The 12,810-nt window shown below is 51.0% G+C and overlaps 1 protein-coding gene across 1 annotated transcript; it reads right to left on the reverse strand.

The window, feature by feature from the left end:
* Nucleotides 1-2,057: 2,057 nt before the first annotated feature.
* UBXN10 (UBX domain protein 10) lies at nt 2,058-3,304 on the reverse strand. Its single transcript, XM_089898225.1, has one exon. The coding sequence runs from the start codon at nt 3,271-3,273 to the stop codon at nt 2,431-2,433; it is 843 nt and encodes a 280-aa protein (XP_089754351.1). The 5' UTR covers nt 3,274-3,304; the 3' UTR covers nt 2,058-2,430.
* Between the last annotated feature and the right edge of the window lie 9,506 nt (nt 3,305-12,810).

Below are 12,810 nucleotides of genomic sequence, written 5' to 3' on the forward strand. Positions count from 1 at the left end.
CCAGGGTACCTGATTGGCACTACCACCTACAGAGCCAAGAACGCTGAAGCTCTGATACAGTGTGTTCTTGCCAACCTCAAAAGAAGAGTACGTGGAATGATTTGGGGAAGAAATTCAGGCGTTTCTTCCCCTACAGGCCAGCTTAGTGCTCTGATATGAGCTGAAAGTAGGAGCTTTCGGAAGGGTGGGCATCTAGAGTGCCTGGGGAAGAGGACTTGGATCAAACAGCAGGGCCAAGTGCTTTGCCAAGGAGAGAACTGAAGATGGGGTTCACAACGCCCTCTGTCCATTAGCGTGGGTGGCCGAAGCCTTGGGCTGAAATAGGAAGATGCACTTCTCCACTGACTCAGTTTCACGCAAATCGGTTTTTATTATTAGTATTGTCATCTTTTGTCCCCGCAGAAAAAGTTTATTTGAAACAAAAGATGTGTTTCAAATCTAGCTTTGTTCACATATCCCCAAATATCCTAAAATATTCCTATGCTTTATGCCTTCCATTTTGTTCCCACTACCCCCAAAATTCTAAGCTAAACAGCAGTAGCAAACCCCTAAGTGCAGAACATTCTAACTCCTCCAAGCATGCTCCATTTCACTGCAATTTTCTAAAGATTTCCTGCCTGGAGAAATTACCAAGTCCCAGGTGGGTGGGATTTTATTCTTACCACAGAGTAGGTGGTAAGAATAAAATGTGGGAGTCTCTTCCCCCAGCCTCCTAGATCAGAGGCAGAGTTCCGTGCTCGAGTCCTGGGTAGGAGGCGAAATCCCTGGACTGTGCGTACCAGGCTCGAGTCACCAGGCCCTTCTGTGTGGTCAGCAGCCGGGGGATGCGGCCAGTGGCCTGGGCCTGCCCAAGGCGCCACCAGCCCCAGCTGACCTTTGCAGTCAGAGGAGCGGCTGACCAAATGGCATTAAGAAATTTTGCAAAACATTCCAAAATAACCTATTCTGGAACGATCTGGGTGGCGTGGGATGCAGTTAGGACAAGTCGAGCCTTCTTCAGAGGAAAGGATGTTGGTGTTCATCTCCAGGGCCAAGTATCAATTTGCTGGGAGTAACATTTCCAACCACAGGCCTCACCTATGCACGAGATGCACTCGTTGCTATGCTTCTAGAAGTCCTGCCTTCTCTGTGTACCTAGCAAGTAGGGGTGCGTATCAGTACTCAGGGCTTTGTGATGGCTGGGCTCTGGGAGGACAGGTGTTCTCCACTCTGAACGGTGATTTGGCCATAAAGGGGATCCAGGTGAGATGTGGGAGCCTTGCTGAGCTTACAACACGAGGGAACTTTGGAGAATTTCCATGTCACCATTTCAGAGCTGGAAAAGCAAGACTCCGGGGTCTGCCACACAGCTACGGGTGTCATGCTGATCGACCAGACATTTATTTGGGCACATGGTCTCAGCGTAGGCACAGCAAAGCGACACCAAACCGAGGCGCCCTCTTCCTCCGGGTGATTCGAAATCAGAACACGGGGGCACCCCTGTCATCTCAAGGGGGCGTCCGTGTTTGGAGTAGGGGAGACCCTGAAACTGGGGGATAAAACAATGTATCCACACCCAGATAAGCCAAAGGGGCCTTTCCTACAAGCTTGTGCAGACGTGTAGGTTTGTGCCATTTAAAAACAAAAGATGCCATCACTGACAAAAGCAAAGGATGTAAGATTACACTGGCTTTTCTGTTTGGGGAAAATTTTGTGCAGAGAGTAGCTACCAAAAATTGTAAACCTCGTCAGTCTCTATTAAAAATAAAGTAGCTCCTGGCAAATCCCTGCTTATGGGAGGGATTCACTTTCCAGTTCTGGGGCTCTTTCCGAAATGTTGGTGTATTGGGGGATTTGTATTAGCTGAAGACCTATTCTTTCCTCTGAAACCACTTCACACAAACGGTAATCCCTGAGAAACTCGAGCCACCGAGCTTGGCAAAGGGGCTGCTCCCAAAATAGGGTCAAGTGCCCGCTTCTTAAAGATGCTTGCAAGAAACACAAATGCCAGTGCAGTATTTCCTGAACCCTGGTTATTTACCAGACCAGAATCCTCTCTGGGAAGTGTTTAATCCCGCATCGAATACAGAAAGGCAAACCATTGGCTTCAAGGGAGCGCAAGTTCATTGTAAAGGTAAGCAGGTGCTTCAGAAAGGACCCAAGGAGGAGAGGAGAAGGCCTGGTCACAGCTGTTCCAGGAATAGCCTTGGTCACTTGCCAGTTCACTCCCGTGGTGGAGAGAACTTAACAACTGGAAGAGAATCCTCTTAACGCATTTGGTGCCTGCGTAGATTTCACTGCGTCAAAGAAAATGCTCTGAGGGTGAGTGTCCCAAGAGTCACAGCCGCGCCAGATTCACATGGCACTTGGAACCAAGCTGCCTGGGAGGCCGTGGCGCCCAAGCATGCTCCTTGCTCAGAGACCCAGGACCCCAGCTGGGTGGCTGCGGACTCAGGGCCATCCCTCCCCATCTTCCTGTGAGATGCCCAGCACCGACTTGTGGAGGATTCCGCACTCCTGCAGAGACTTGGTGAGGTCAGAGAAATGTCTCCTGGGCACCTCCATCGTTTCAATGCTGCGGTGTCGGTAGGTGGCCTTGTTCTTGTGTTCGGCCACGGCGACAACGGTGTATAAGTCATCAGTTGGCCGGAAATGGTGGACAAACCTCCGTCCGGATGGTGATCTGACGGCAAGCAGCAGCCTAGGCTCTTGATCCGACGGTTCCTCCAGGTCTCTGGCCCTGTAGGAGCTTTGTCTCTTGGTCCGCTCGATGAATTTCCTCTCCGGGGAACGAGGCTGAGCTCGGGAATCTTCTTCACTCATCTTCACGGTGCGGGTCTCCGCTTGGTAAAGAGCCTGGGTGCTGCTCAGCTGCAGGGAACCAGCCTTTTTAGCAACTGTTTCCAGGGCCCCCTCCTCCAGGGTCTTCCTGTTGATGGAAGGAAGGACTGGGTATTTATTGAGGGAAGAGGATGCCCCTATGGGCACCTGCTGCAGCAGCTCCGGGATCTCATCGGGGGCTCCCTGATTCGGAGATTTGGGTGTGCAGGCTCCCGGTTTCTGGCTGCTCGGCGACTCGCAGGGAATGGCTGGAGGTGAAGATGGCGTGAGGCTGCAGCATCCCTCCATGCCTGCGGGCTTACGCAGACTTGGCCGAGGACGTCTCTTGGCGGACTTGGGCCTCGTGACGCGCATGTTTAGTGAGTCTGGCTGCCAAATGAAGCTGTCAGCTGCTGTGCTGACAACAGTGCTGCATTCAGGGGGGGCGATGTTCACAGGGGCTTCTGTGGCCATTGCTCCTCAAGACCCCTAAGGAAGCAAAAGAGAGGAGGCTGTGGGTTAAATGTTCTAGGACTTCCGGACCTGAGCCATTCACTTCCCAGGATCCAGAATAAGGACCGGCCACAATGGGGGCGGGAGGGGGTGTGCAGAGGAGCTTCTCTCTGGATTTCTGGCATCTGGAGAAGGGCACCAGCTGCAGTTCATTCATTCCTTCATTCCAGGCATTGGAATATATCAGTGAACCAAAGTCCTTGCAACTTAAATTATTATAGTGAGAAGAGGCTGGTGTTAAATCCACAAGTAAATAGATATTTTCAACGACTACTAACTGCTATGGGGAAAATAAAGTATTGCACCAGCGAGTGACTAATTCTTATTCTTACAGGGGGTTGGGAGGGCTTTAACCTGAGAGACCAGATTGATGAGAAGGAATAAGCGCTGTTACAATAGAGAGCAGGGCTCAGCTAACTTTTTCTCTAAATGGTTTTGGCTTTGGGAGCCACGTGGTCTCTGATCCAACCACTCACCCCTGCCCCTGTAGCACAAGAACAGCCATAGACAATATGTAAGCAAGGGACTGCGGCTGTGTTCCCAGGCAACTTTATTTACAAGGACAGGGGTGGGCCCCATTTGGCCCACAGGCTGTGGTTTGCCCACCCTTGCTCTAGGGGGAAAGTGTCCCAGCTGAGGGAAGAGCCAGGGTCCAGTCCTGAGGGCGGAATCTGCTGGCTCCCAGGGTGGGGCGCTCCGCCCTACACTGTCCACAGACCTGGAGGCCCAGAAGAGAGCGTTACCCGTGGCTGCCTTTGCTCAGAAGAGAGAAAGTATCCCTGTTCAGTTACCCAGCAGGGAATCCAAGCTCAGCTTCACTCAAGAGCTGAGAGCTATATATATGTGTTAGCAGACGGTATTTGTTTTTCTCTTTCTGACTTACTTCACCCTGTATGACAGACTCTAGGTCCATCCACCTCACTACAAATAACTCAGTTTCACTTCTTTTTATGGCTAATATTCCATTGTATATATGTGCCACATATGGAATCTGAAAAAAAGAAAAAAAGGTTATGAAGAACCTAGGGGCAGGACGGGAATAAAAACACAGACCTACTAGAGAATGGACTTGAGGACACGGGGAGGGGGAAGGGTAAGCTGGGACGAAGTGAGAGAGTGGCATGGACATATATACACTACCAAATGTAAAATAGCTAGCTAGTGGGAAGCAACCGCATAGCACAGGGAGATCAGCTCGGTGCTTTGTGTCCACCTAGAGGGGTGGGATAGGGAGGGTGGGAGGGAGACACAAGAGGGAGGGGATATGGGGATATATGTATACGTATAGCTGATTCACTTTGTTACACAGCCAAAACTAATACACCATTGTAAAGCAATTATACTCCAATAAAGATGATAAAAAAAAAGAGCTGAGAGCTTGAGCTTCCTGCCACAGGTGGCGGGGGGCTCCCGCCCCGTATTCACTGGGGAATCACCACCCTCTGCCTCCCCATTTTCCCCGTTCCCCCTCCATATACTCCATTTTCCTTTCTACTGGCTCTTCATTCAACCTTGCTAGGCGGCTCTGTGCAAGTCACTTCATGCAACATCCCTCGGCTGCCCTCACTTTGTCATCAGGCTGGGGGAGAGGAGAAGGAGACCCCACTGCTGGTCCACCCACTGGCCAGATCTCACAGGGGGGCACTCGGCTTCTAGACCAGGGTTGGCAATCCCTTTCCGTAAATGGCCAGAGAGTAAATATTTTCGGCTTCGTGGGCCACAGTCTGTCACAACTACTCATCTCTGCCCTTGTGGTGTGAACGCCGCCCGCCATAGACAGTGTGTAAATGAACAGGTGTGGCTTTGTCCCAAGAGAACTGCCTTTATGGACACTGGCATTTGAATTTCATATCATTTTCATGCAGCACAAAATCTTCTTCTTTTTATTTTTTCCAACCATTAAAAGTGTAAAAGGTATTGTTAGCTCATGAGCCCAACCCAGGTCTGTGACACCCAGTCCTGTTCTCCAGGACCAGACTTGGCCTCTCCCCCAGCACTGGTCACATTCAGTCTCTTCGTTAGCTGCTGACATTTCTTCTTCCCAACCACCTTGTCAACACTTTGAGGGCCTCTGTGTTTGGACCTCCCACACCCTGTATTTGGGGGTGTGCACGAGTGCACTTCCTGAAGCACGGTGGGAGGCGTGTTTCTCTTGCGGGCCTGGAACTGCCAAGTCAGGCCCCCTCCCCTGTCCTCGCCATCTTCACAGCACCTTCGCTAACACGCTTCTGATCACCTTTTCTTCCCAGTCCCTGGTTACATCCTTCCCAGGACGCTGCAACGTGTTGGGCTCCCTGCCTCCTCTGAATCCTGACCACCACTGCGACTGCGGCTCTCTCCACCTGCAGCCTGACCAGCCCTCTCCCAGCCCTCGAAAGACCTTCTGGTAGCTTCCCAGAGCCTCCCCAGGAAGCAGCACGTTTGGGAGGTGTCGTGAGACCTAGGTTCTATTTCAGGCCCTGCCAAGAGCTAGCTGGATGACCATGGGACAATCATTCTACCTTTCTCATACATTGCTTTCCTCATCTATAGAATTAGCTGTATGACCTTGAAAACATTGTTTAACTGCCTCTAAACATCAGTCTCTATCTGCAACATGAGGACAGTAACACGAAACATCACAGGTAAGGCCGTGAAACCAGGCTTGGCACACAGTAAAGGCTTCATTTTTCTGCTTTTGGTTTTTGTTTTCTGTTTATTTAGTGCTTTCGATTGTTTTAGGTCCAAAAGTCTTACCTGTTGCTTCAGAGCTTTTCCCCAGGGTGTCCGTGGCGGGTCTACTCCCAGTCACCTCTAATCGGCTGGGTGACTCAGGGGACCCGTGCCTGCCCCGCCCACTGCACAGAAATGCCGGAAGGTTGACTCCAATGAGCTACTGCCTCCAAAAATGCATTCTAATATGTCCCTTCTGATCCCATACTTTTATTTATTTATTTAGTTAGTTAGTTATATATTGGCCACGCCACATGGCTTGTGGGATCTTAGTTCCCCGACCAGGGATCAAACCTGGGCCCTCGGCAGTGAAACCGTGGAGTCCTAACCACTGGACCGCCAGGGTCCCCCTAATCCCACACTTTAATCGTATACTTACCTCCCATTCACTTACTCCAAGCTACCTTCATCACACAATGCTGAGCAATGCAATTCAAGCCCCTTAGCTCCGCACCCTAATATTCCCATTCTGTGCATATTACCATCATTGTCTAATTTTAGGGCGTATCCCCTTCCTCACCACTAAAACCACAACCAAACAAAACACAGTATCCCTGTGTATTCCTGAAGGCCTACTCAGTTCAAAGTCTGCCCTGTCAGAAAGAGAAAAACAAATACCATATGCTAACACATATATGGAATCTTAAAAAAAAAAATGGTTCTGAAGAAACTAGGGGCAGGACAGGAGTAAGACGCAGATGTAGAGAATGGACTTGAGGACACGGGGAGGGGGAAGGGTAAGCTGGGACGAAGTGAGAGAGTGGCATGGACATATATACACTGCCAAATGTAAAACAGCTAGCTAGTGGGAAGCAGCCGCATAGCACAGGGAGATCAGCTCGGTGCTTTGTGACCACCTAGACGGGTGGGATAGGGAGGGTGGGAGGGAGATGCAAGAGGGAGGGGATATGGGGATATATGTATACATATAGCTGATTCACTTTGTTATAAAGCAGAAACTAACACACCATTGTAAAGCAATTATACTCCAATAAAGATGTTAAAAAAAGAAGAAAAAGAAGTCTGCCCTGTCTTTCTTGACTGCAAGGCCTCTGTGTTTGCTGCATTCTGCTCACAGGCCATGTCTTTCCTCACTCCCATTTTCCCACTTCTAGTCTTTCACACTCAATCTGGCTGCTGGGAGTTCGGGAGCCTTCTCCTTGGCATCAAACAAGCCTGCCCAGCTCCTTGTTAATTTAATCTATTTTCTGATCAACTGTGAAGAATGTGTGGGGGGGTTCCCTTTAATTTTAGTCAAAGTCTTTCACTTGTAATTAAGCAGCTCTGCACTTAACTCAGGGTGGCATGGGGAGGTCATAACTGCCCAACTGTTCTGCCAAAGAGAAGCTTAACTGGGAGACCAGCTCCCCCTCTCTGCCCACCCTTCCCCGTCGAAGAAGGGCTGTTAATTTGCCACAGCTTCTACCCAGTTATCACAGACTTGGCTTCTAATTCCCACACACGCCTCGGGAAGGCTTAACTGTCAGTAAGTTTGGTAACTTAGAAACCTCTTCCTTAACAACTTTGATGAGGAAAGTCATGTGTTCTCACAGGCTCCCTGCTGGATTATTTTTAACAGTAAAACTTGAGTGTGTGCATGCACTTTCTATACCTTTTGGTACTATATAATTATCCATGTTCAGGGGGTGTCATATCCAAGACACCCTGGTCATAAGATAACATGACTGTGAGCTATCTCGGAGAAAAACCTCAATTATGACTAATCCCTATAAGCCCACTCATGGTTATTTAGAGATTAACACCTCCTTCAGGTAAAACCGTTCCATCAAACCTGCTTTCATAACCCGCTGCCTCCTGCCGAGAGCAGGAACCATCTGTTACATGGAGGGAACATCAACTCTCCCCAGCTTCTCCCACATCGAGAGGGGAGGTGGGGGAAACAGGTGTTTGGGGACCTGGGCCAACGGTGTCTTTATATTCACACCTTGGGTCTCAAACTCTGCCTTCCCGCCTCACTCCAGGGAGGCTTCTGCTGCATCCATCATCAACCCTGCTCAGCTCATCTCACCACCTCTAGGCCTGGCAGACTCTCAACCACAAAGTGATTTGACAAGATCTAGGCATAGGCTTCCATCAAGCTGCCTGTTGAATAAGCAAGTGGCCTGTTTACTTAAACATAATAGCTGCACCCCAGGGGCCTGCTAGGAGTCAGGAAACAAACATTGATAACGGTTCCCAAGGAACTGCCAAAAGGGCAGGTGCCCATTCCTTAAGATTACTCACCAAATCAACTGGAAAGAAGAACTGGATAGGAGAAGCTAACGCCATCTTCCGGCTTTCCAAAGGCTCCCACCTCCCACCACGGAGTCAGACCACCCTATTTCACTCACAACCCAAACCTAAGCCTACAATAAATGCAATAAAATATAACTACCCACATATGATCTGCTGGTATATACCAAGGATGCATACATTTGAATTGGTCTTTTAAAAATGTTTGTCAGTTAATACTATCCTCTACCAATCCCCACCCCTCCTTGTGAGGCTTTGAGGATGAAAACGCTCAGGAGAACAAACCGGAGATAGTAGCTGGCCTGAGAATGAGAAAACTTTGGTACCATTCCCAGTTCTACCCAGGACTAAAGATTAGAATACGCTGTCCTACGCAGAGTGCCATGTTTAAAAGGGGGAGTTGAGAAATTGGACCACAAGCCACCAAGTGATCAAAGGTCTGGAAAAGGAACTGGGCATGATTCCAGCAGCAGTGGGGAGGGGGGATTAGAGGTAGGTGGAGAAGAAGAGCTCAGTTCTTTTCAAGTACTGTTAGTTCTAGAAGGAGGCAAGATTAGGCGGCAGGATGGATGTGGGGGAGGGGCAAGAAAGAGCCTCTAGAAAGTGCGAGTTGACCTGGGTGAAACAGCGGGGGTCTGGGGGGAGGCTCAGATCTGGTTCCGATCTCTCCGTGTGACAGGACATCCCCTTGTCCCTCGGAGTCTGTGTTCGGTCTGTACTGCCCAGCCAGGAGGCCATGACCCAGCGGTTTCCTAGGGCCCTCGGCTTCCGAAAAGCCCGGGAGCTGTCCCATTCCGGCAACGGTGAGCTCTGGCCGGGCTGGCTCTGCCCCTGGGGAGCAGCCGCTTCCCTCCTGGCCCCTGACCTGTCTCCCGGGCTTCGCCCCTGGGGCCGAGTCTGGGGAGGCCCGCCCGGGCGACAGGCCCCGGGGGACTCGGGGCTGGCCTCTCCCGGCCCCTCCCACGCCCCCAGGAGGCCGAGGACAAACCCGCGGGCCGGCGGCCGGCCGCGCTCACCTAGCGGCGCCGCTCCATCCGCCGCCGTCGCCGGGCACTGTCCCGCGGGTAAACAGCCTGGGTCTCCCGGGCAACCGCGCCGGTGGGCGGCCACGTGCTTCCGGTCTGGCCGGAACCGGCCCGGCCTGGGGGGAGGGGGAGGGGCGGGGTAGGGTTGGGGGGAGGGGCGGGGGTAGGGTTGGGGGGAGGGGCGGGGGTAGGGTTGGGGCTGGGCTCGGCCCCGGGAGGCGACGGGGTGGGGACTCAGGCCTGGCCTCTGCTGCCTCCTCTTTTCCTCACCTAGCCTCCCTGCCTTGCTGCACATCTCCTGGGGGAGAGGGCGTCCAGGGGTTGGAGAGCCCTGGCCAGGAGGCTGGGGGTGGCAGGCCCGCCTGCCTCAAACCCCTTTCGTGACCTTGGCTCAGGCCCTGACCCTCTCAGTGTCCCTGATCGGCAGATGAAGCTGCTGAGATGACTGATTCTTGTGAATCCTAGAATCTGAGCAGCTGCTTTTAGGGCATCTGTTTGAGGCCGCCCTTTCGACACCCGTTCCTTGACCTCCTCATTTCCCTATCAGCCTAGCACTCCCGGGCCACATCCGAAATCTTGCTGTAGCTACATCTGCACCTGCTTTGACCCTCCTGACCCTGACTTCTTCCGCAACTCCAGCCACTTCTACCATGCTTGTCATTCAACATCTTCCAGAGGCCCGTCCATTGCCTTTCTGCTTTCTCCATATGAACCTGCTTCTTCCCTACCTGGTTGAGTTCAAGCTCCATTACCTCAGCTATTCCCTTGCAAGAAGCTGTGCCCTTGTCTTGCTGTCTTTCCATCACTCCCACCTGAGGAAACCCCAACCAGTCCACCTACACCAAAGTCCTGAAGAAATCTTGACCAGCCACAGGCATTGATGTCATGGAAACATGGGGTCTCCAACCTCCTTTGGACGCTCAATCCTACACAGAAATCCTCCCACTTTCCCCAGCCCAGTTTTGACTCCTTTCTTCTCAGTGGCTATTTCAAACCTTGTCCTCTCTCCCAAAATCTCTCACCTCTCCTCGTTCCTCCTCCTTCTCAGAAGATATCCTTACTTCCCTCCTCAGAGAGAAGATAGAAGCCATCATATGGAAACTTTCTCAGCTTTCTGCCCTCAGACCTACAAACTTGCCTACTTTCGTCTCCTTGCTTTCCTTCCTCCCTCCTGTTCCGATGGGAGGGAACCCATCCTCTGATTCTGTCCGAGATTCACCGCTGCTCCAGGGCTGCCCTGAAGCCTGTCCCTGGCCACAGGGTCACACCTGTACGCACCCTCATCGTACTCCAGGCCCTTGCTCCTGCTGTCCCCTCTGCCTACAAGATTCTTCTCCACGCTCCCCAACTTCTCATCCTCTTTCTTTGCCTAATGGCCACTTACCCTTCAGATCCCAACTTAATAGACAAAGGTTTTCTTCCAAGATGGAATTAAGATAGCTTCAGAAGGAGTCCTAACTGGACACTTGTCTGCCAGGCCCTGTTCTAGACTCTTGGAATTTGCAGAGGAATAACTAGTGACTGTATTATTAGAAGATAATGTTAGGAGACATTCAAGAACCATATCATCAGATGAAAAAAATTCAGATTCACTACCTAGCATAATGGCAAAATGTTTGCTACCTTGTCTATCCCAGATGCATGGATACAGGACTGTAATAGAGTGCACCTCTAACCCTCCTGCAAGATGTTCACAATTGGCTGAGAAGACGAGTCGCACAGTCATAAGGAGCTACCAATCAGATTCCTTTCAGTACAATCGGAGCCAAGGGTGAAAGAGCAGCACAGGTTGGACATGATTATGTGCCACGTGATTGGCACGGACAGGAAGTTCTCTGGGGGCCTGGGAAAGATGGGATTGTTTCAGCGGTGGTGTTTCTTCCCATCTCAGAAAAGAAGAACCTGATCTGTGGGAGCTGCTGGTGAGGCCCTGGGTTGGGCAGGTCCCCTGGTAGGGTCACCCCCTCACCCACCCTGCACATCTAGGGAGGCATCTAAGGACCCAAGAAGGTGCAGGAGCTAGAGGTTTTAGGAGCTGAAGGTTTTAAAGCTCTGTGCTGGAGGCTTATTTCTTGTAAATGATTCTGTCAGAAATATCTAAGCAAGACTCTTCAGCCCTTCAACGCCCACCCAAAAAAGATTAAAGCGGATTCTTCATCAGCTATTTTAATATCACCTAAGAATTATGCAATCTTTTGGAAAATCAGATTGGCTTCTTACCCCATTTGTGTGCGTGAGTGTGTTTGTGTGCGTGGATGTGTCCCCATGTGTGCACACAGTGAAACGGTGCTTATGCCTAGGGTCTGTTTAGTCTTCAGCAGTGTGTGCCTTTTGCTCCCAGGGGCCATGGAATGCACAGCCCTAGGGGGAGGCTGGAGGGAAGGGAAAGAAAAGAAGCTGGCCAGACAACTGCTGTGCCTGCCTGCTCTTTAAAGAGAGGGCTGACTCCGCTACCTTTGTCTCTCCGCCTTTTTTGAAGAGGATGTCTTTAAAGGATGAACCCTTTAATGCCAGGTCTTCAGCACACATACAAAGTGGATTCTTAGTAAACGTGGCCAAAGGTCACTGCCCTGCCAGCTTAAATGTGGATTCACCTCCTTCCCATACATGGGTCTCTCTACTCCACAGCTCTCTTCCTGGGCTCCAGCCAGCTTGTCCCCCAAATGGGCCCTCAGCCTTTTCACCTCCAGGGTCTTTGCGTGTGCCTGCCTGACCCTGCTCCCTTCCTTGAAGTTAATCCAAATTTACTGATCCTTCAAGGCCCATCTTAAAAGTCACCATTTTCTTGAAGGCCTTTCCTGACCACACACACCCCCCCCACCCCGACACACACACCCCTCCTGTGCTTTCTCTGATCCCTTTTGGTCCAGTGGAAGATGCCCAAGATGGCTCCATGGACCCCCACTAGGTCAACTCCTCTAATCTTCAGGACTCTCCTCCCTGCCAATGTAGTTGTAGAAAACAATTGAATCTCAGGGCCCCCCAAGTTAACGATTGGCAGAGCACTTTTAGAACCCCAGTCCAGCTGATTCCAAAGCCCACCCTGTACCCCAGAGGCCCATCCCCCACCCCAGTATTCCCACCTGGCACTTTACCTGTACCTGCCTATTGCGCTGGTCATGGGGTTGCAGGCGTGACCTCTGGGGTCAAGGCTTGAGTTTTTTTTTGAACTAGCAACTTGTAGATTTTGGAGTCTGTACCCAGTGCCCTACTCTGTCTGTCCTCAATCCCATTAGACATGTCGATTGAGACCACGGATAACCTTCAAGCAGAAGGTGAACTGGGTGGATCTTCTGGTTAAGAGGCCAAGAGGCTGCCACAGTTAGTCATGCCTCCCGATGAATCAGCTTCCTGAGGGCACTGCAAGAGAGAAGTTTCTAGAAAATGAAATTCACCCCTTGACATACTGCAGTTGTTTTTTTCTTAAATATTATTTCTGCCATATTATTGGAAAACTTCCAAAAATGTATTGCCTACTCTTCCCAGTGTTCTGCAGCAAAACATACCA

The sequence above is a fragment of the Delphinapterus leucas genome, chromosome 1 (assembly GCF_059928025.1).
Source record: "Delphinapterus leucas isolate spDelLeu-1000000601 "Yukka" chromosome 1, BTC_Dleu_Yukka2, whole genome shotgun sequence".
Taxonomy (NCBI): domain Eukaryota; kingdom Metazoa; phylum Chordata; class Mammalia; order Artiodactyla; family Monodontidae; genus Delphinapterus; species Delphinapterus leucas.